The 24,951-nt window shown below is 38.4% G+C and overlaps 1 protein-coding gene across 2 annotated transcripts in view; it reads left to right on the top strand.

Moving 5' to 3' along the window:
• The first annotated feature begins 14,185 nt into the window (after positions 1-14,185).
• Positions 14,186-24,951, top strand: part of LOC139449707 (dachshund homolog 1-like) — an 89,295-nt gene continuing 78,529 nt past the window's right edge. For both annotated transcript variants that reach the window (XM_071231218.1, XM_071231217.1), the window contains exon 1: positions 14,186-14,682. In XM_071231218.1, coding sequence (XP_071087319.1) covers positions 14,219-14,682 — 464 coding nt within the window. In that variant the 5' untranslated portion in view covers positions 14,186-14,218. The remainder of the gene's footprint in view (positions 14,683-24,951) is intronic.

The following is a 24,951-nucleotide window of genomic DNA, read 5'->3' as shown; positions in this document are numbered from 1 at the left end:
GGACCGAAGCCCGAAAAACTCCCAAGAGCTGCCGAACACGGTCACTGATCCACGTATCCCCCAATAAAATATATAGAAAAGATGAATGTCTCCAAAACGAATATATACATAATGATGGATATCTCTACAAAGAAATGTATAAATGGTGTATATCTCATAATAGAATAAATACAGATGATGGATATGTCCACAGAGAATATATGCAAATGATGGATATCTCTGCAGAGAAATGTAAAAATGATAGATATCTCATCATAGAATAAATACAGATGATGGATATGTCCACAGAGAATATATGCAAATGATGGATATCCCTGCAGAGAATATATACACATGATAGATTAACTCAGAGAGACAATATACAAATGATGGATACTTTCCCAGAGTATATATACAAGTGATGGATACCGCCCGGAGAATATATAAAAGTGATGGATAGGTCCCAAGAGAATATATACAAACGATGGATACACCCACAGAGAATATATACAACGATGGATTATCCTCTGGAGAATATATACAAATGATGGATATCCCCCGAGAGAATATATACAAATGATGGATATCTCTACAGAGAATATATACAAATGATGGATATCTCCACAGAGAATATATACAAGTGATGGATACCTCAACAGAGAATATATACAAATGATGGATACCTCCACAGAGAATATATACAAATGATGGATACCTCAACAGAGAATATATACAAATGATGGATACCTCCACAGAGAATATATAAAAATGATGGATACCTCCACAGAGAATATATACAAATGATGGATACCTCCACAGAGAATATATACAAATGATGGATACCTCCACAGAGAATATATACAAATGATGGATACCTCAACAGAGAATATATACAAATGATGGATACCTCCACAGAGAATATCTACAAATGATAGATACCCTCCCCAGAAAATATATACAAATGATGCATATTCCCACAGAAAATATATACACATGATTGATATCTCTACAGAGAGTTTATTCAAATAGTGAATACCCTCACAGAGAATATATTCAAATGATGGATACCTCAACAGAGAATATAATATTTTACAAATGATGAATATCTCTACAAAGAGTATATACAAATGATGGATACCTCCCCATAGATAATATACAAATGATGGATACCTCCCCATAGATAATATACAAATGATGGATACCTCCACAGAGAAAATATACAAATGATGGATACTTTCCCAGAGAATATATACAAATGATGGATTCCTTAGTAAAGAATTTATTCAAATAGTGAATACCCTCACAGAGAATATATACAAAAAATGGATACATCCATAGAGAATATATACAATTGGTGAATACCCCCACACAGAACATATACAAATCAAAGATACCTCCACAGAGAATATATACAAGTGATTGATAACCCCCACAGAAAATATGGAAATGATGCTCCCAAATCCACATAATGACTACAGACAAAATAGTGCCCACTTAAACTTCCCCAGATACACGTTAGAGTCACAGAGACGCCCATTGAATACAGAAAAAACTTCACGTCCACAGTAAATACACAGAAAACGATGCCCTCTTACTACAAAGGGCTCTGGCCCAGCCACTGACAAATTATAAACACTCAGACAGCATGGACAATATATTAAATCTAAATCTAAACCCCGAGCAGTGTGAATACAAACATGCACCATAAAACTTTACACGACTATGTGTATAAATTCGTCATTTTAAACAAGGCGTTTCCGCTACTTAATAGCTTATGAATGAGTTGTATTTATTAAATCAGGGTTTAATTAAATATACTTTGTCGTATCCGGGCTCGCAAAAGAACATAATTGCCCTCACTATTTGCAGATTTCGCTACCACCTCCCAAACCATACAGTGAAAATTCACATATCATTTCTTCAAAGTAAATCATCATATCTTTATGTCCTGAAAGTAAACTAATTCCTACAATTTCCAATATATTTGCAATAAAATGACAACAGTATTCAACTGTCGCCTTCATCTAAATATATAGCCATACCTTAAGCTTTTATTCCAATACTAACTCGTCCTCTACTTATGATTTTGCACTGAAGTGATAACACACGGAGCAAACCAATATACATTCATGAAGGAACAGTGAACGGACGCTATTATTGACCTGAGTAGATATATCAAATGTAATAAGAATGTCAAATAAAAACAGGCCACGACCTTATACCTTTCTAAAGGGCTTGTAATAAAATACCTGGCGAATGTTCTCGTGTTTTCACAGCAATGAAATTAATACTTGATATACAATTATCATTTATTTGCAGCTTATATCCCAGTAATTCCTATCTGTAATTGTGAATATTTCATATATCCTTGATGTGCTGTATTGGTTGGGAAGATCCCAGTGTATCGGTAACACCGACTTCAAATGGAGCAAGCATCGAATTATGAACATAAGTCCCGATTTATCTTCATCTTTAATCAAAAGATTCAGGGTTTACATGAAGGACTCTCCTTATGTTACTGGCCGATGTGCTTAGAATTCACTCGTGTATATAAACAGCGCTTCGCAATTTGGCTTGGTAGATTAAAGAGCGAAAAATACAATGTTTATTTACTAGTCGGAGAACAAGTCAATATTTGTTGAGTGTCGGTGACACGCAGCTCTCACGTTGTCCATGAACAAGGTTTCAAGAGCGATATGTCAACAGTTGAATATACACATAAAAGGTCGAAGGAGTTATAACGTGGGTGCCTCTCTGCTTATAACGACCCTCCCCACCTCTAAACACCCGTCCAGACCCCTGTCCACCACTAAGCACACACCTATATCCCCGCTCACCCCAGAACATTACTCGGCTCTTATATTACAAGCTAGCGTCTATAACATGGGCAGGAAACTTTGGATGTCATCTGATATTTTTACACCAAGATAAACAATTAGATACACAACTACGGGGAGTATGGGTACTGATCGTCCTGAAAGATATTGAGGGAATATAGAGAGAGTATATACACTAAACTAGAGGCAGTATAGACACTAACTTGTGGGAATATATGGATTAAACTAGAGGTAGTCATTTTTTTAAACAAGAGAGAGTATAAAGACTTACCAGAGGGAGTATAAACACTCCACCTCCAAATCCCTCTCTATATCCACCCCAACCGCCCACTCATCTTACCCTCCCACCTCTCTCCATCATCACCCCCACCGCCCACTCATCTTACCCTCCCACCTCTCTCCATCATCACCCCCACCGCCCACTCATCTTAATCTCCCACCTCTCTCCATCATCACCCACACCGCCCACTCATCTTACCCTCTCACCTCTCTCCATCATCACCCACACTGCCCACTCATCTTACCCTCTCACCTCTCTCCATCATTACCCACACCACCCACTCATCTTACCCTCCCACCTCTCTCCATCATCACCCACACCGCCCACTCATCTTACCCTCCCACCTCTCTCCATCATCACCCACACCGCCCACTCATCTTACCCTCTCACCTCTCTCCATCATCACCCATACCGCCCACTCATCTTACCCTCTCACCTCTCTCCATCATCACCCACACCGCCCACTCATCTTACCCTCTCACCTCTCTCCATCATCACCCACACCGCCCACTCATCTTACCCTCTCACCTCTCTCCATCATCACCCACACCGCCCACTCATCTTACCCTCTCACCTCTCTCCATCATCACCCATACCGCCCACTCATCTTACCCTCCCATCTCTCTCCATCATCACCCACACCGCCCACTCATCTTACCCTCCCACCTCTCTCCATCATCACCCACACCGCCCACTCATCTTACCCTCCCATCTCTCTCCATCATCACCCACACCGCCCACTCATCTTACCCTCCCACCTCTCTCCATCATCACCCACACCGCCCACTCATCTTAACCTCCCACCCTTCTCTCCCTCCAACACATCTTAACCTCCCACCCCTCTCCACCTCCAACACATCTTACCCTCCTACCCCTCTCCACCACCACCTCACCACACATCTTAACCTCCTACCTCTCTCAATCACCACACCACCTCCCACTCATCTTAACCTGCCACTCTACTCCATCACCACCTCACCACACATCTTAACCTCCTACCCCTCTCCACCTCTACCACCACCTCCACACATATAAACCTCCCACCTCTCTCAATCACCACCCCACCTCCCATTCATCTTAACCTCCCACCCCTCTCCACCTCCAACACATCTTAACCTCCTACCTCTCTCCATCATCACCCACACCGCCCACTCATCTTAACCTCCCACCCTTCTCCACCTCCAACACATCTTAACCTCCTACCCCTCTCCACCACCACCACCACCTCACCACACATATAAACCCTCACCCCTCTCCACCTCAAACACATCTTAACCTCCTACCCCTCTCCACCACCACCCACACATATAAACCCCCACCCCTCTCCATCTCCAACACATCTTATTCTCCTACCCCTCTCCGCCTCCACCTCCCACACATATAAACCTCCCACCTCTCTCAATCACCACCCCACCGCCCACACATCTTAACCTCACACCCCTCTCCACCACCACCTCCCACACATATAAACTTCCCACCTCTCTCAATCGCCACCCCACCGCCCACACATCTTAACCTCTCACCTCTCTCAACCTCCGCCCACCCCTACACTTCTTAACCTCCCACCCCTTTTCATCTCCACCTTCCCCTTCCACATATCATAACCTCCCACATCTCTTGATCACCACCCCAACACATCTTAACTTCCCACCCCTCTCAACCTCCACCCACACCCCGACACATGTTAACCTCCCACCCCACTCCACCTCCACCTCCCATACATCTTAACCTCCAACCACTCTCCACCTCCACACACCTTAACCCCCCACCCTTCTCCACATCCACATCCACATCCACATCCACCTCCCACCTGTCTTAATTTCCCACCCCTCTCCACCTCCACCACATCTTAACCTCCTACCCCTCTCTACATCAACACCCCACACATCTTAAACTCTCACCCCACTCCACCTCCACCTCCACACCCACCTCCACCACATCTTAACCTCCACTTACCACTTTTCTCCACCATCTTCCCTCTCCTGCTCCCATCCCTCCCACTCACGTTAACCTCCCACCCGTTTCCACTTCATGAACCTCACACATCCGCCCTCCTCCCCCCCCCCCCCCCCCCCCCCCCCATCTCCCCTTCTCCACCTCCCATAACCATACCCATGTTATCAATAACCTAAATGATATGGGTGGGTGGTCATGGAGGGGTGGGGTTTGGAGTGGGGGTTGGAGTGTTGGGTGAAGGGGTTCAAACACTCACAGGTCCGGGTCGATAAGGTTAACACTACTCTCTCAAGTGGTTGTTCATGTAACTGATATATCATTTATATTATTGATAACGTTTGACACGCTACATTTCCTGTTTAAAGACCGGTGCATTCAAATGTTAAAGACTGAAAGAAAATTAGAAAATTACCTTTCTTTAATGTGCCACATTTGCCGAAAGTTGAAGTGAGAGCTGCACCCTCATCGCTCACTCACTCACAAACATGAGCTGAGGAATACCTCTCCCCTCACAATTCAACTGTATTAATTGCCGTCGTCCTCCTTATCATCACGTGTTCATCGTCAAAGTCATCGTTGCCATCACAATCGAGTTGAAACTTGCTATCTTCTTCCTTGTCATCGCCTTTTGATCGTCACAATCATCATCTTATTTATATTTTACCCAATATTCATTACTACTACAACGGCTACTACTATTACTGCTACTACTACTACAACAACTACTACTACTACTACTACTAGTATTACTAATACTACTACTACCCCCCACTACTACAACTACTACTACTACTACAACGGCTACTACTTATCTTATATTCATCATCGTCGTCACCATCATGATCAATGCTTTACTCATATTGGCCATAGTTATCATCAACTCATCGCTGTAGTCCTCATCCTCATCCTCAACCTCATCCTCATCAGTATGAATCTCGTTTCTATCACAAAAGCCTTTAATTTGTCATCTTCTTCAGTCGTTCTTATCATCATCATCAACATCATCGCCATCTTCTGTATCAGTCACCACCGTCCTTTTCATTGTTATCATCATCAGCAGCAGCAGCAGCAGCAGTAGCACCATCATCATCATCATCACCAACAACACCAACAAAGTTATAAACTGGTCATCACCAAATAGTACCATGATCATCGGAGCATTAACTAATCATCATTATCATCATTGGCAAACTGATAATAATAATCAATATCATAACCATAAAAGGGCGTCGCCCTGCTGCGAATATTTTTATTAGGAATTCATTATATTTAATACCATTAAGTCATTATCTTCATCACAATCACCATCAGCAGCAACCTGATCGCAGGTTGCTATTTAAGGAATGCATGATTTTACCATTTTATATTTTTTACCAGTGCAAACAGTGGATGACCTCCTCGCAACATTTCCCAGTCTGTAAGCTCGCCCGTTCTATTAACAACCATGATTTCTTACAAATGTTGCAAAATAAGTGAAAAATAGAAGGGTTTGTACCTAACCACCTCAACATAAACTCCATCCGCCAGTTTCCTCCCAAAGCCTGGAACTGCCTAACACATGTAGCGAGCTTTCTCCCCATGTCGCACAATGGATTCGATATTAATTTAATTGTCTTTTGATGGGGTTTTGACGAAGATTTCCGGTGACGCCGATGAAGATGAATGGTGGAGTGGAGGAGTTTGCAACATCGCTGTGTGGAGTTCACTGGATCCGTTGGGGCGAAGGACAGTTTTATGGCTGTTTATTTTTCGCCCATGAAAGAAAAGTTCTGTCCATTCAGACATAAAATAGAAATAAACTGATCCATCGCGTCAGCTTATGATTTGCCGATGTGACGAAGTGAGAAGAGTCGTGGGGGTTTTGCTCTAAGGGCAGAGGAACGACATTTGTGGTCAATTTATACACCGAGGAGATTTGATAGCGATGTTCGGAGCTCTTTACAAAGCTCGTTACGAGTGATGTATGATTTTGCCCTGACAGGGAAATAAAAAAAACTATCCATAAGTATTAAGATTAAAATGCGCATATATATACTTTCATAAAACGATGTGTTTGTCGCATTCCTCTGAGAGTGACAATACTCATTACCATTCAATCCCAGTCGTTAGCGTAAATCACAGTGAGACTCGGGTGGGGTGCGAGATAAAGGCGATACGGGTGAGTGATTTTGTCTACATTATCATTAGAACCGTAATTATCATACATTCATATTAATTCATATATATATATATATATATATATATATCATTATTATTATAAATATTTCATTCAATGTCGAAAAAAAAACATTTTAATATGTTTATACAAAACTGAAAAATATTTTTTAAAGTATATGATTTACGTTTTATATACCAACCTTGTTGTACAACATTTTACTTGCATTTACAGCTGCCATGGCTCTAAAACATTTGTCAATGTTCTTTTATAATAGACTTTAAAACGGCAAGATACCTCTAATTATCTCATGACATTACAGACAAATGTCATTTTTTACTCAGTGGTCTTGGTTAGAGCGTCCGCCCGGGGAGCGGAAGGTCCGGGGTTCGATCCCCGGCCGCGTCATACCAAAAGACGTTAAAAGATGGTACTTGTTGTCACCCTGTCTGGCGCTCGGCATTAAGGGGCTAAAACAAGGACTGTATCCTATGTCTGAGTGGGATATTCATGTTAAACTGCGGCATGGTATCTCAGTGAGCTACCACTATAAATCGGCATTATTCCGGACTAGAACAAGCAGCCACACACACACACGTGCGTGCACTATAACAGTGCAATAATCTTGGACGCGACGTTAAACCCAATATCACCTCACCTCGCCATTTTTTACTCGCAACCAAATATACCCCTTTTTGTAACCATTATTAATTACATATTGAAGATCACACAACACATGTATATATTATTCATGCATATCTATGAAAGAAGTTAAAGAACATCCGATTCTTTCATTTAACTGTAGTTAATCTGTCATGGCTCGACAAAAGTCAAAGAACACCCGATTCTTTCATATTTTGATACACGAAAAGACCAATTAACTATAGTAATATGAAAGTATCTAGTGTTCTTTAACTTCTTTTGGGTAGTATAGCTTCGTAAGGATATATGGACAACAATACGCTTTTTCAATACACAATATACATCAACAATATATGAGTTTTGGAAAAAAATATATTGTAAAAACATTATGCTTCAGGTTGCCTGATCAAGTATTTCTGTTCCCAATCAATATACTGTAGGAATGTTCAACAGTACTGTGATGTATATTTTTACTTGAAGGTCTGAAAAATGAAACTCAGAGAGACATTGCATCAAAGTACTAAATCAATACAAGATCAATACTCGTGATGCCAATCATATACGGTGGAGTACTTTTATGGCGCATCGGTGAATTGTCCTTTTCACTCTCATTTTCTAAAAAAAAAATGTACAATTATTAGCATATGAATTCATAATTCCCCGATCAACTCGCAAGTTTATCACTTTTGCGTCAGAGGATGGCTCTCGTTAAATACTGGGGTCTATTTTAGAATAATGAGATCATGGCGAAGGCACGTTATCTAAAACGTGAGTATGGAGTTGGTTCGTTTGCAAGTATTTTGTAACAAATTGGCTTGAATTAGAACTTGCACCAGTAATCTCTGAATTATGATATGATACTCTGATAGACTCCGCCCATTACCATATAAGGCTGCTTATTGGTTTCCCGCTCAGTGTGTCCTTAAGCTATACTGAAGCACATCAAATATCGTTTGTTTTAACTATGTAGGTCTTGCGTCATAGTAATTTCTTTTCTTAAATTTACTAGAAATAAATATTTTCCCAGTGTTATGTACTATGGATAGAATTTATTGTGTGCAATAACGTGTGCAGGGTCTTGTTGATTTCATATAGGTATATTTTAAAATAAGGTTCTATGTTTTAAGGTGTATTTAACTGTTTCACTGGGAAACCAAATGATAAATATGCGTAAACAACTTATTGACAAAATATGAAGAAGACGAATTTTAATCTGAAGACAATCCACAAGTGCACGTTAGCTGAAGATTATTTACGCAAAATGTATAACCTTGTTTCTTTAAAAAGAGACAATACAAAATACACAAAAACATAAAAATATTAATCATTAAACTTCAAAATCCATTGTTAAATACGTGTACTAAACCGTATAAATCCTGATATATATGCGCACAACCCATATGATGTCCCATCGACCAAAACAGCCGTTGCCATATTTCAACAAAAACACGACAAAATAATTTCTAAGAAAATAGTATGTATAGATGTTTCAGAATGCGATATTCTTTGCCCCGATCCAAATTGCCCAGTCAATAATTATTTCCAAATGCACTCATGATTGGCATTTTCCTGCTACGTGTGATTGCAAGTGTGTGATTAGAGAGTGATTAGTGGGAGATTAACACTGGCCTATCTATATTGTTTTTTATTGCTATATTGATAAAATATTCAGCAAGTTTTCATATGCTACTAAACTGATAATATTACATATATTAATCCAGATATAATCAGCAACGTTTGCGATTTCAATTATGTTGAGCTCGCAATGTAAGTAAGAGTAAGTATATTGGCAAGTGCAAACATGTTTTTTACATTTTAAAACCATTGCCATGGGAACGTCACGAAATCTCCGTTTTAATACCATTTTGTAAGCAAGTTAAAAGTAAAAATCACCGCTTTCGTCCTCAAGGCATTACAATGGTGGAAACACATGTTGCCGGTTCATAATCAATTCATCGATTGCTCGAACCATGTTTTAAAATTGTTTCTCCAGGACACGACGAAAAAAACAGTCTTAGCACAGACGGGCTGCATGAACTCGCTGCAGACAATGCATGGTCAATTATACATACATCATTAGCATTGGGTAACATGGTATTTAACTTTAATATTATCCGTTCCTTTTCCTGATTGGCCACATTTAGAAAAAAACTTGTACAATTAATGAAGTAAACAACCTGACAAAAAAGTATACACTCATGTTTGCTGGTGGCTAAACTGAAACAAACAAGAAATGGTCATTCGATGGTGATGTATTTGATTCGAGTATTATAGTTTTGTTTAAGGCCTACATGTGACTGTTTTCAGCCTAGTAACGTTTTGGTGGCCTTTTTTTGGTGTCAAATCCAGTTTTCAAGTGTATATTTTCTTTGCCCGACAGTATGTAACACCTCTCCATTTTGACAATTTGTTTTGGTTTTCTGTTGGAAAAAGTTGTTTGTTTTTATTCTTTAAACTGATAGGAATTAACATTGTGTTTTAGAATTAGCCCATTGTGGAAATGTGAGAATACTATTCGTCACATTTAAAATTAGTTGAAGGCGTCGTTTAGTTTCTGATGAACTGATGACTGAACGCTAATCGCCCAGATTATGTTTTGGTTCTGTAACAGAATCATTTTCAGCTTTTAATAAAATCACTGAAGTCTGCCTTTGTAATTTTTAAAGATATTATATGACAACAAAATGGACAAGGAGTATTTGCCGACTGTTTATAAAATGGCTTTGATTAAAAATGGAAAGTTAAGTTTTGATTTGTTTAAAGCAGTTTTTATTAAAACTGTTTAGTCGACGCTTAGAGATTGTACGAAGACAATATCACCGTTATTTCTTTCACATTTGACTTGCATTACACAGTGCAGTCTCTCTAACCTAACCAGGCTTTACAAGACACACACATCATGACTGTGTATATGACGTGTTAATGTGATATGTATTTTTGTGATAAATGTATTGAATTCTGAGAAATTAATATTCTCATATTTACAAATAATCTGGTTCAGGGAAGATGAGCCTTTCGCATGATATACACATCCTAATTAAGGCCTTGATACAATTTTGCTCAATACATTTGAACATATTCTTGTTCTCTCATGACGCAGAGCGTTAGTATATACCTTATTTGTATCCATAATCTTGCATGTAGACTGTCAAATCTTCGATACTATTATCAGAACATGTCAGCCTTTACGGGGCTACACAATATAGTTTCTAAGATTGAAAACTAGCTCTGTGACTTGCTGACATGTATATATATAAAACTGTATTTAAACAGTATCGTCAATTATTATGCTTGTTTACGGTCATGTTTTTTCACAAGTTACAGCGGCAGTTGGGATGAGGGTGGGGATGAGAAAGGGTAGGGGGTGGAGGGTTAAATGGGCACCAGTTTAAACAGACAGGCATGCTGACGAATGTTTACATACATCCTAAAAAGCGGCCACGGAGTCTGAGATGTGATACATTTCAATATTCCAGGGGAAGTGTCTGTGTACCATCGATTTTTACCTCAACTTCGTAATCTGTCAGGACATCTTATTTTAGACAAGAATAATAAAATACACGTACTTGTAATAGCGTAAACTTTGCGATAAATACATGTTTATATTTAGCAATTTTACGGATTTAAAAAAGGGTTAATTGATTCTTTTAAACTTGAATTTATCATGTAATAGCAAGAAATTAACACTATTTTCAAGTGGCATTGCTTTTAATGCATATTTTTTAACGCCGGAGAAATACACAGTTTCGATTATCTGCCGCAACAGATTGCATAATGCGTCAAAGGCGCAATACTGATGAAAATTTTATGAATTGATCAGTGACAAGCATATTGATGACACCTCTATTTCGTGAAAAGGGTAAGCATGTCCTGCTCTACCGGTAGCACCCGCCACTCACACACGTCAGCATGCGTTTGTGTAAATTGCATATTTATGTATTGGTTTTAATAGGATAGTGTTAAACAACGCAGTTATCACGATGTGGATAAATGTCACTAGTAAAAAGAAGCTTACACACCATCGGGACGCGTAAGGGGAGTATTAATCTGCTCTGTAAACTGTAATCAATTTCACGTGCATTTCCTGTCAATCAAATGTCAAACAAGCGTGTCAAGAAATTCATGCCAGAAAAGTTATCTTCGTCTTAAATATAAATCGGGTTTATGCTGTTTTCATGACAGGTGATGTAACCCATCTCAAAAACAAGATACAAGAATTTGATAATCGATCTTTTGACCATTTCCCTGTGTCTTGACGCGGCGTCGGATTAAAGAGGGGCCGGTTGCTCGGGAAACTCCGGAATTTCCCGATGTCGCTTCGGGGATCAGTCATTTAGCTCAATAATTTTTCCACTACGCAACAGATTGCAAAGTTAGATTAACAATATCTTAATTCGTGAGAGCTGGCGCTTGAGAGAAAACCTTGCGCTGTGTTAATGTCGCAAGCTTTACAGCATTAAGCAAGTGAAGGAAATCGAGACTTGTATTTGCAGATCGATTAACCAAATGTTTTCCTTTTTGACTCGTGTTTTGAGACAATCTGTCAAGATCTAAGTTTATACAGCCTTGAAATCAACATGAAATGTACACGTTTCTTAAATATTTTGATAATTTTGCTAGAATGTTGCTCCCTCTAAATCGGTTTGTCAGAAATGTCAGGAGAATAAAAATCCGGATAGGATTCAGACATATTTCAACCACTGTAATTCCAATTGATCTAATTGTGTCTTTATATTCACCGGGCGTTTAACAGCATCTAAAAGCATGATGGAGCACCTAAGAATCTTCTAAAACAGTCACAAACAAACTGCAGCGAAGTTAAACTAGCCTGAAGATCGGACCTGCTACGGCTAAAAAATCAATACGCCGTATTGTTTCATCAAATGTCGCGATTTTCGGTAGGTTTGGGTGTTATTCAACGTATAATTTTGGCATGTAATCAACTAATAAGATGGTTGTGCCTAAAGGACGGTTGGGCATCAGGTAGACTAGTTCAACATCTCTGAGTTGGTTTCTAACAAACACGACACAAAACAAACTATTACATAACTGTGTGCCACAAATGCCGTGCAAACATCGAGCACCGCGGAGACCAAGAGGAAACGTTACATTAAAAGAGAAGAAAAATTACTTATATTGAAATAGAACAACTATTACTTATATAAAAAAGAGGAAAAATTATTGATTTACTTAAAAGAGAAGGACAATTGATCATATTAAAAGGTACAACAATTGATTATATTAAAAGAGAACAATTGATTATATTTATAACAATTACATATTTTTCGTTACTTCACATTTGATTCGATACCCAGTTTTGTCATTCTTGATCAACTTTATGCACTCTGATAGATTTTATGTCTTGCTTTAGGTATGAATCACATATGTTTATGATTAATTCACATATACTTATTGAATTTGTTTAATGTTCTGTGCAACTGGTGGATTCATGTTTATTGTTTAAATGACATGGAGATTGAATTTAATGTAAATGGGAAATATAGACATTTGATACAATTTGACAGACATTATATTTAATACGTCTGCGTGTTCATGGTCACAAGCAATAGTTCCGGTTACATCCTAGAATTGCATGGATTTCAAAGCTTAAATCAATGGTTTAGACGACATTTGATATTTTTGTAACAAATCGGTTTTTGTAGCAATGACGAATTGACATGGCAGTGTATTCTATGGATGCAAATAATAACGCTGAACTGAGAAGCGTTTGTCGAACGAAGGTGATATGTACAACAATTCAAGTCAGCCCTTGTCATCCCTTCGATTTGACGGGTATCAGTTTCCGAGACGAACAGCTGTTGAATTCACCAAGGACGCGGTTGATACTAGAAGGTGCAAAGTTAAATTTTTATTGATAAACGTTTAATAAAATCCAAGAAACGTGAACCTGTTTCCTGAGAACCGACAGTAGAGGAGATAAAATGAACTCGTGAAAATGACAACAAACGACAACATATTTTTCACTGGGCCGGGTAACACATTTCAGGGTTAGACTGCCAGGCAGGGTCGATATTTAATACAGCTCTTGCCGAAACACATTGGTACTGAACCACATGGTTCAATCATGCATTTCACGCGATTTCATTCTGTACCTTCAATAAATATCAACAACCATACAACGATAAGCCGGACAAGGCGCACTGGGGAATATAGCATTTACGATTTGTGGAAATAGCGCGGCTTGAGAGTGTGACGTTAAGCGTGATTGACAGCTAAGCCGCGCGCTGAGAGGAAAGCTCGCTGGATGGGCGTGGCTTAGACGCTAGCCCCGGCACAGGCATAAATACAATTGTATTTATCTTAGTGTGGAATCCCCCTTGCCTCACTCGTGTTGAGGACGTTTTGCTTATGATTGCGATGGAGTCACCGAGCCAGGTCTTACCCCATCAAATGACCACCCAGCCGAGCCCTACCCCCGGGCTTACACCCAGCGGACACAACCCTCTGAATTTGATGAGCAAGCTGCAGAAACCGGGGACATACAGTTCTCCCCCTCCTGTCGCCTGCCACCCCGAAAACAATGTGTGTAAATTGATCGAATACCGAGGGGCAAAAGTTGCAGCATTTATGGTAGACGGCCGTGAGTTGATATGTCTACCCCAGGCTTTTGAACTTTTCCTCAAACACCTCGTCGGAGGACTCCACACAGTGTACACAAAACTCAAACGCCTGGACATTACCCCCGTAGTGTGCAATGTGGAGCAGGTTCGAATCCTACGAGGACTTGGGGCGATTCAACCAGGTGTTAACCGATGCAAACTTATCTCGTGCAAGGAGTTTGATATTTTATATGACGACTGTACGAATTCAAGGTAAGTGTGTGTTGTGGATGTATTGCTGTAGTGTCGTCATAACCCAATCTCTGTGTTGGCCTGCTTCGCTATAATCTATTTGTTTTGATTGACAGAGTCATTCGGTTATTTCGCTGCGTAGTACCACGCCGTCAAGTGGTGTATGAGTTTAAAGTGTGAAATAGACATGTGTTCATTTCAAACTGCTATTTACATGCATAAATGAGTATGTAAACAGGATCATAACAAGTCTCCTCGCGAAACAAAAAAAACCGTTCGTGTTTGATTTATTATTCATAAACAAAGCACCACATGATTTTTTTGAAAAAATGTATCAATATAAATCAAAGTTGAATGAAATAAACACCGTCTTTGATGGGTGTTGACATATGCTTGACACAATACGACAGCGATGAAAGCTATGTCAAGAGCTCAGTAATATATTGTCCAATTAGTGAAATTTGCTCTGATGTAATTGTATCAGGAAATGTTACATAATAATAACCAGTCGTCAAGATAGACGTACTAATTGCCATATCTAAAGCTACGATGTGTACCGACACACACGTCCTCGAGTACATTTCACGGCTAATCAGACAATTAATTCGACTTAAGACGAATGGTATTTGTTTATACCGCGTCGAGATAAGATTGCCATGTCAAATATGATAAAAATGCAACAGGGATTTGTTTGTTGATGAATTACTTTTATCTAAGATAGTTTCCAGATATGAACATCGCTGGAACGCCCGGGTCGTTATTTGCAATATACACAAATCACTCTGCAATCTACACACAGGATGATGTAATGTACATGAAAAGCGAACGGTAATTAATAAATAATTATTTCCCGCATTTCCGTTCAATGAATGATACAAATGACAATTGATCAGAACAGGTAAATACATATTTTCTGTGTAAGTTATATTTGTATATCTCTGATTCATACAGAAGTTGAATAATTAGCATATTTGTCACGCCATTATGACGTGTGAAATAGACAACTGTTCCTTTGTTCTGTTATCAATGAACATCGATGAATAACTCCAATGCAAACCTGTCATGACCATCAGTCTCTATCTATGATTAGAGTGATGTAACACTGTAATAATACAAGTACATCCCCATCCTCATCTCTTTTGTTAAGTTATCAGCAATGCGTTAATCGTTACTGATTATGTATTGTATAATCGTTCGGAGGTATTGACCAAAAGGACAAGCAATATTGATTATTGGCGTGTCTCACTATCAACATCAACACCACATAAGTGTCATGCTGACAGTTAGCCACACAGTTTATATAAGTATTAGTAAATGTATAAGGCACAAGAATATAATTTTTTTGATAGCTTGTCTTTGTCAAAACTCTTTTCATCTGCATTCCACACAGAATACTGTATTACATTTCAACATCCTACAATGCTTAATTGTCATGACAATTCATGTCACATTCAATGGCATGACAGTGACTGGTTAAATTATGTGCATAATTTACATTAACAGATAGCAAATACATAAATCTAAAACACACATGGACATATCAACGTTATACAATTTAAGTATTAATTACAGTTAGTGTTATAAATATGTAAATGTGCGTCCATTCTAGAACATATCATATATCTCTATACCAACGTTCGCAACTGATATTTAACAATTACATCCAGTCTGTTTAATAGGTATTCTAAAAAGCATTTGTCTGTATTCATGAGGGATTGAAATCTTACATTGCTAATCCCAATCAGTAAGAACACATCTCACGCGTGTGATTTGGTCACATGCATCGTGAACTCCTCTAGGACGTGCTAGTCAGTGTAGATTTAAATGTAGCCCCCTTGTAAAGAAGGCCATTCTCTCTGTTTAATGTCCATGGTTGTTCATCTCTGGAGATGTGCGTTTCTTTCCTGCCGGATCAGCAAGTTGTCCTACACGTGGACAAAGGTGTACATTTCATGCAATATGTATACATAGATAAAACTTTTTGTTATATTCACAATGTAAATTCCATTATGACATTGACATAACGAAACCCTGTAAACATTATAACAATTCAATCAATTTAAATGTAGATGGTAAACTGTTCACTTCATACAATATATTTGCAAGTATGAGTGGCATTCGTTGACATCAGTTAAATACTTCCTAAGTATATTTGAACTTGATATTTCGCGCAATATGCATACAAACTTAATCAATATAAATGTTTGTTCTTGACGCTGAATCTCGAATTATGAATATAAGTTTGAGTTGATGTTCATATCACTATGAGGACTGTATATTTACATATGTCCATTTCAAATTGGAAGCAACACCTGATATTAAAATGAAGCAATATGCGTATTCAGATTACATAACACATTTACTCATTCGTGATTATGAAATGATATTTAACTGCATCTTACTGTAATATCAAAACAACAACAAGCATTAGATCCCTAATTTGAACGTCCATGTTTACGTTTGTAAGACATTTGCATTGAATGCGATTCAAACATCCGGGAAATATTGATTCGTATCAAATACCTTTCTGTTTCAATGTATTGATTTTATACATGTATTATCCATTAGGGAAATTATGACAAGCTGTTGTGAGACTGTTTTATAAGTAATTGTATTCTTGATTTAATGATTTCATATCTGACCCTCCATACTTTGCATGTTTCGGACAAGGTCAAATTCAGACAAAGAACATGCCTCAAACGTGTTGCTAATAGCCGAAACATCGTTGATTGCAGTAAACAAATTAAATCAGAAACAGCTCAATTATTTTGAATTATATTCTGGTGACATTCACAGATGTATTATCTGTAGATGAATAAAGGTTTTTGTACAAACTGTTGTTAAAATATTTAACTCCCTTCTGTAACTAACTGGTCCTTACTCCCTTACTTTATGAATATAAAGATGTACTATCGGCAGTTACAATGTTTCGTAAGTATGAGTAAATAATGGGAGTGTTGACTCGAAATTGTGGAATAATTTCAGTATATATACGATTGATGAACGGTACCGTGTGATCTCATTTTTCCGACGTGATTATTTCGTTTCGTTTCTTTTATGAATAATCAATACAGTAACAAAAATATATTCAGATATTCGTTGAAAAGATTCATTTTTGGACAGAATACATGCAAATTAATGTAATCGAACCTTCACACTTGTGACTGCATATCGGATTTAGTAAGAGTTTAGTTAACTGGTGTACCTTTAGTCCATTTTGGAACTATACAAATCTTTGTAACATCATATCATGAGCTGTGTCGTTTTGTTTGTTTGTTTGTAATGTAGAGTTACTTTCTTCGAATCTGTCTCCTCTTCTTTCCCCCTTCTCCCCGTCAGACACACAAAGTAACGCACCCTGCAGCATCACATTGTTCTCCGCAACAGGTATATACCGATTGCTACTCCAAAATAATACACACCGATTGATTCTGCAAAATAAATACAAATCAACTAACCTTCGAAAATAAACAAACTTATCAGTCGAACAATCCGTTGTTCTGTAACGCAAATTCTCTCTGTCTCTCTCTCCATCCTCCACCTTCTCTCTCTCTCTCTCTCTCTCTCTCTCTCTCTCTCTCTCTCTCTCTCTCTCTCCATCAATCAACTAAATAGCACCCCACGCAGATGGTTTACGATCGGTCACTCACTATCAGCATTGCAAAAAGATAGCCATCCCAAAAGTCCTTTAATTCAACAAGCATCTTGCCAACCTCGGTCGTACTTCTAGCAAAGAGACAACCTTTATTGTCTTCACCCACATAATTAGATCACAAGCCTAGTATTAATACATTCTGTAAAATTCCCTTTGAAGAATATTTCATTGCCAACAGAATTTTATTGCAATGAGGGGGGTTTACAAGCTGTATTAGTTTTGATTCTGCATTCTGAGGAAGGGCTTGGAGGGAAACCGATGATTTGGATAACAGAAATAGTTTCATTTTAAGGAACAAGGTTAATACATTTCAATTCCATTCTTTTATAATTTTCATAAATCAATTAAGTCATTGCGCACTGTCATTTTCCGCGCGATCGAAGTTGTCTCTGCGCTCGGCCATGTGTGACTTAAAATAGAATGGGGCAGTTATTAATTTTTCAAATAATGTATTAAAATCGTAAACTATTTAATGAGCTACACACTCCACAAACACTACTTATAGCTTAAGGAAAACACGGCGACCATGGTTATGATCTCTAGTCTTTATATTGGGTCTAAACGTCCATACTATCAATGGCTAGCTCTCTATGCGGAATCACTAGCAGTCATGTACGTATTGTTTGGCGTACAATACAGCTCTGAACAGGGCGGATTCAACACATGTTAGTGTTAAAGAAATTCATCCATGCCTTCGCGCTTGAATACATGTTTGGAGATTATGAATTATTTATTTATTGGTTTTATATAACTTGTGTATCACTTACATTTGAATTATTTAACGACCCTTTTAAAATTTCTGTTCATTTTAATAAAAAGTTCTTTGACGGAGAAAAACATTTTTTATTTGCATAATTAATTAAAAATAATGTGATTCTATTTTTTTGCGATTAATGCGAGATAACTTGACTGGATTTGGCGTTATTTGAGGAGAAGGTATGGTGGAGAGGATTTTAAGTAATCTTTTGTATCTATATGCTATTGACTAAGACTTTATGAATAAATGATGTGATCTTGACGCGTCCTTTGATCAAACAAAAGCTTGTCGATAGATCCCTTGGAATTGAATCCCGTCAAGTGCAACTCAGATCACCTGGCCTTACCACGCTGTTGCACTGATGTTGCTCTCTCCCCCATCATGTCAAAAAAGGTTAAAGGAATAAAAACAAATCCAGCTCTTAATCTTCACAATCTAAGAGTTCACAAATGTATGAAAAATAACTTTTATATAATCTGTAAATATGTATTTACATATATCTAAATAGGAACACCGGATAGGTAACACAATAAAATAACCTTATTTACCATTACTCACAAGCCATGCGCAATTTAAATAAGTAGTTCATTATTATGTAATTACATTTATGTTACGTTATTGTCAAATGGTCATGAGCCACCGCTCCAGAACTGGAAGAGTGAGTATTTAACTTCATAATATAGCGAAATCTTTATGAAAGTACATTAAATGTAAAGGTCGAATGTAGAGAATATAGTTTATTGTGTCCTCGTTTAAGTTAAATTTTCAAATTTGAAGTTGGAACTTGATTCTAGCATCTTATTTTGGCGACTCCAAGTGTCGTCTGCTACCCGTCTTATTGTCGTCTGCTTCGTGAAAAGGCCACTTGTGCGTTCTTTGAAAGAAACAACTCGATATCGTTATGGTCGTGGGCAAAACTGACAATAATTATCAAAATGGAATTTCTATTGTGGCTTTGTAGTTCTTCATCAAATCTTGTAAAGCGAATTGTCGTCTTTGGTTGAAGAAATCTGATCGTTCAGCATTCAACATTTTGGGGGGCTGTCGGTGACGGCCGTTGAGCGAATGCTTCCAAATCATATTACAAAATAGTTACAGAGCTCTTCCCATCAATTCTGTGTCTGAAAACTATTGGGCCCCCAGCGGACAGAGAGGAGAGTAATTGTCTTATTGTAAAGGCGAGATAAATACGTCGGATCAGCAAGCTTTTTCACATCTTCGGTCGACCGTCGCGAACTGTCAGAAACCCTCCGATCTCCTGTTGCGGCAGAAACAGAATCATTATCCATGAATATCATTTTAAACACATGAACGATACACAAAACGCGAGGGTTTCTTTTCAGAAAGGTTTCAAGTTTCTCAGTCAAAGGGTCGTGGCATACTTCATCATTAACATAGGTTTCCCTTTGCGTCTGTGTGCTTTTGAAAAGCTTCACAAAAATTACCTATACACAGTAGAGGTTTGGGACGGTCCATTAATTCGGAAACACTGTCTGAATTTGTTGGGGTTGTAAACAGCACCAGCAGATGGCCCAGGCTCCAGGACACTGTAGAAAGGAAATCTACTCCCCTTAGTCTCCCGTCTTGCTCTCAAACCGATCATATTTCATTTTATGAAGGGCCGATTGCAGATGCACACCAAATAAAATGAAATGTCGCTAAAGAAGAACTTGGTTGTTTTGATTGGGAGATATGAAACAGAGATCAATATCGGCATGAAATGTAGCTCGGTATCATCTTACGTTCCAACGATTACTTACACTCCTATCGATAGAATAATCAGGCTGGATTAACTGAATAAATACGAACTATTAAATACAGGGTAAAGAGCGTGTTGACACTCTTTAACATTTGAAATAGACATGGTTTTTCACTCATCTTCATGACAGCTCTGGACGTGATATGTTCATTAAATACACAGAGATCTGTAACATAAAATTGCATCTAATCTATTATTCATCAGTTTCAATTTTTAAGCAATGGCTTGGTGAACGGATGCAAAAGCTCACATCACAACGATTGCATTACTCCAATGAACACAATCAACGTGTTGGGAGAGACACATACATTTAATTCTATTTAACATTCAGTATCAAGTTTAAACCGATTTTCCACGGCCCCTAAATGAATGAGCGGGTGATTTAGTTCATGTAGATACATAATTTGATTTTTAACAAACAAGAGTTATTTCAAACAAAATGGGTTCGTTAATCCTGACACAGCTTTTAAAACACACATTGAAATAATTAATAAATTGTTAAATAGGATCGAGTTCGTTTGGCTTTGCACCATGCTTTCGAACTAATTCGACCATATTATCTCCAACATTAAGTGCGGTACTCTACCACCAGCTTATACATGTTGAGCAGAAAACGTTGTACATAAAACTTAAAAATTCTCCGACAATAATTGCATGACCTTTTCGGCGAGTTGCAATTCAGAATGCGATGTTTACTTTAAAACGTCAATATTAATACGCGCTTAAAGAAGTGTTTTGTTACGTCACGGATTGTTACGTCAGTGGTCATTGGACCGAATTACATCGTAATTTGAGTGTTATCAAGATACGTGAGCTGTCTACACTATGATCTCATACACACCGTTTGCATACTGCACCTGACATCTAACGTGAGGGGTGAAAAAAACAACGCACATGTTAAACATTGTCATTATACAGTCGGAATCGTACAGTGGAATCGGATTTCAGCAGAGAATGCTTATGAGGGGTACCACTGAGCAGGATACGCTATTCTGTTCGAGAACACCTTGTGTCATCACTGTTTGATTGTGATTCATAGACACATGTTCAAAATATAGTCCGAATCGCACAATGGACAATGGGAATTCTTATGATTATGGAAAGGATTTAGTCGCCTTTATTTCTTTCTTTCTTTCTTATTATCTTTATATTACTATTATTATTATTATTATTATTATTATTAGCGGTAGTAGTATGGAGAGGGTTTTGAGTTTATATTTCTATCTTTCCCACGTTCCTGATGACAAAGAAAAGAACACATATATTAACTTGGCCATAGTTCCTACAGTCACGAGTGTTCTTAATTATCTCAAATTGAGTCAGGATTATTCGGTAGGTATTTTCTAAGACACACATAGTGGTAGCCGAATTTGTCTCTTGAAATAGTTGTTCGCGGACTGTTCAGTTGAATCACATTAAATTTGACAAACGAAGCAACTCACAAGTCGAATAACGTTTACAACATCCAAATTAAACAACAGAAGATCTTACATAAATTCCGACCTCATCTCGGGTCAAGTAACTTACGAATGTATTGACAAACCCCCTCGTCGAATGGTTTACTCTGAAATTAAACCAGTTTATGACTTCTCAACTCCGATGTTATATGGTGTTTTCACATACAAAGTCATCTGCACTGATGTTTAATGAAGTCTCCAAGTTTTATCCATAAAGATCTCATAGTCTCATCTAACAAAGTTTAGTCACAGTGCAAACACCTCCCGATATTTTATCGATGTCAAGCTGCGATTACGAGGCTTTTGAAACTGTAATTAGAGTTATCTGCCCTTGTTCAATGCCAACTGCACTCAGCATTCCACCACAGGAAGTTCAAGTATGCTATATACTCCTCTCGCACTATCTTCGACTCCCGTGACGGACAATTTACAGCACCGTCCACCGAGACAGTTAAAGAGCATAGGCTCTTTACAAGAGCCCTCGACAACCGATATTACGACTCAACACCGTGAACCACCACGAGAGCAACGCCATGTCTGCTGACAATTAGCGCATTACTCGTTCTGTGATAAGATAACGACACGGGGTGTCGGTGCTGGCTTGACATTGCTGGCGATCAGGTGACCGGACCATTGCTCAACTGGTCGCTGGAGCTAATTAAACAACGCCTGAGCATGCTTTAATCTGTATCAAATTATGCGCTGTTCTTGCAACGGTCAGAAGGCATGTTTAAAGGAAATTGTCGTGCGAGGACAAAGGTTTTCCGATTTTGTTGACTTTATTTGATGTGGTGTGAAGCAATGGATCACCCGATTTTTTAAATTTTAATTGAATGGTTGGATTGATGCCGCTTTAGAGAAAGTTATTTTTTCATAAGCGAGCCTGTAGAATTAGTGGATCGTAAACATTTCAATCTTGTTTCGAAGCCTTTTTTCTTTAAATTGAGATCAATTTTTGAGCATTGAAAGAATTTGCGGTTTGAAGTATTAAAACGATTAAGTCGTATTGCGTAAGACGGAAAGATGCGGTTTTAAACTTCCGTCCCATGCAACTTGTGGATATGATTAATCGACTGGTTTTCTTGTGTGACACATATTCCTCTTTGCGCTACTTTGTACTTGTATAGACATGACTCCTTTGACGTATCGTCTGTTTAAGTATGCATGTTCGAGCATTTGAATCAAACTGTTAGATACAAAATAACTGTCCCTGACACCAATACAACAGGGAGTCAAATGCCTGTGGCTTAATGTCAGGGTTTAAACAGCTTATTCAAGTGTAATCTTCGATTATCAAACACTTGTAAGATAAAACAGGGGAGACCCAAACGGTACCGCAGATAAACAAATGCTTGGCTACTCAACTGAGATCCCTTCATATCATAACACTGAACCTGCCAATGATACGTTTGGCTGTTTGTGACACTGAGGGTGCGAGATTATCATACCTTGATTCCGCACAGCGCTAATCGTGTCTATCATAACTCCTCGGGTTAGTGTCAGTTGAATGATTGTCGCAGTCCTTTCAATAAAACGGAATATGGTTGTATGTGTGTGTGTGTGTGTGTGTGTGTGTGTGTGTGTGTGTGTGTGTGTGTGTGTGTGTTTGTGTTCACTGAAAATATTAGCGAAACGTCGCAAAGTGCAAATGTATGCATCTATTAATATCGTGGTACATATGGCCCTATTGTGAGGTTCTCGTTACCATAGTTACCATTAACGCTCTCAAATGTCGCGAGTCACACTGAATGTATGGAGTTTTGATTGCATTTAGGATTGAGACGCAGGTCAGAACTCAAGAAAGTGTGTGGTAAAACATGGTTGATTATTGGATCGTTTGTGTTCTTCAATCAGATTTGTCATTTAGCGAAAATGTTAATACGTACACCCTTGCTCCACCCTCGCAGCCTGTGTTCACTTTGTATTCTAACGATTATTATTAGTCTCGTAACTACTCGTCTGGAAGCACTTTAATCATGTAATGGAATATTATATGAAATCACATGAGCGGAGGGTTTCTTGCACTACAAAAACCTGGAGTTTCTATGATTGTATTACCGTTTTGTCGAAAGGACGTTATAACTGTTTAGTCGAAACCTGGAGATAGCATGACTGTATAACTGTTTAGTCGAACCATGGCGTTATCCCTGTTTAGTTGATCCTTGGAATTAGCAAGACTGTACAGGTGTTTTGTCGAACCGTTGAATTAGCAAGACTGTTTAACTGTTTAGTCGAAGCCTGGAGATAACAAGACTGTATAACTGTTTAGTCGAAGCCTAGAGATAGGAAGACTGTATAACTGTTTAGTCGAAGCCTGGAGATAACAAGACTGTATAACTGTTAAGTCGAAGCCAGAGTTAGCAAGACTGTATAACTGTTTAGTCGTAGCCTAGAGATAGGAAGGCTGTTTAACTGTTTAGTCGAAGCCTGTAGATAACAAGACTGTATAACTGTTTAGTCGAAGCCTAGAGACAGGAAGACTGTATAAAACTGTTTAGTCGAAGCCTGGAGATAGGAAGACTGTATAACTGTTTAGTTGAAGCCTGGAGATAACAAGACCGTATAAGTGTTTAGTCGAACCCTTGAGATAGCAAGGCTGTATTACTGTTTAGTCGAACCCTTGAGATAGCAAGACTTTTACTGTTTAGTCGAACCCTTGAGA

Source organism: Haliotis cracherodii, unplaced genomic scaffold (assembly GCF_022045235.1).
Source record: "Haliotis cracherodii isolate W230 unplaced genomic scaffold, xgHalCrac1.p SCAF_8, whole genome shotgun sequence".
In the NCBI taxonomy this organism is placed as follows: domain Eukaryota; kingdom Metazoa; phylum Mollusca; class Gastropoda; order Lepetellida; family Haliotidae; genus Haliotis; species Haliotis cracherodii.
This window is presented reverse-complemented; position numbering and strand designations above follow the sequence as displayed.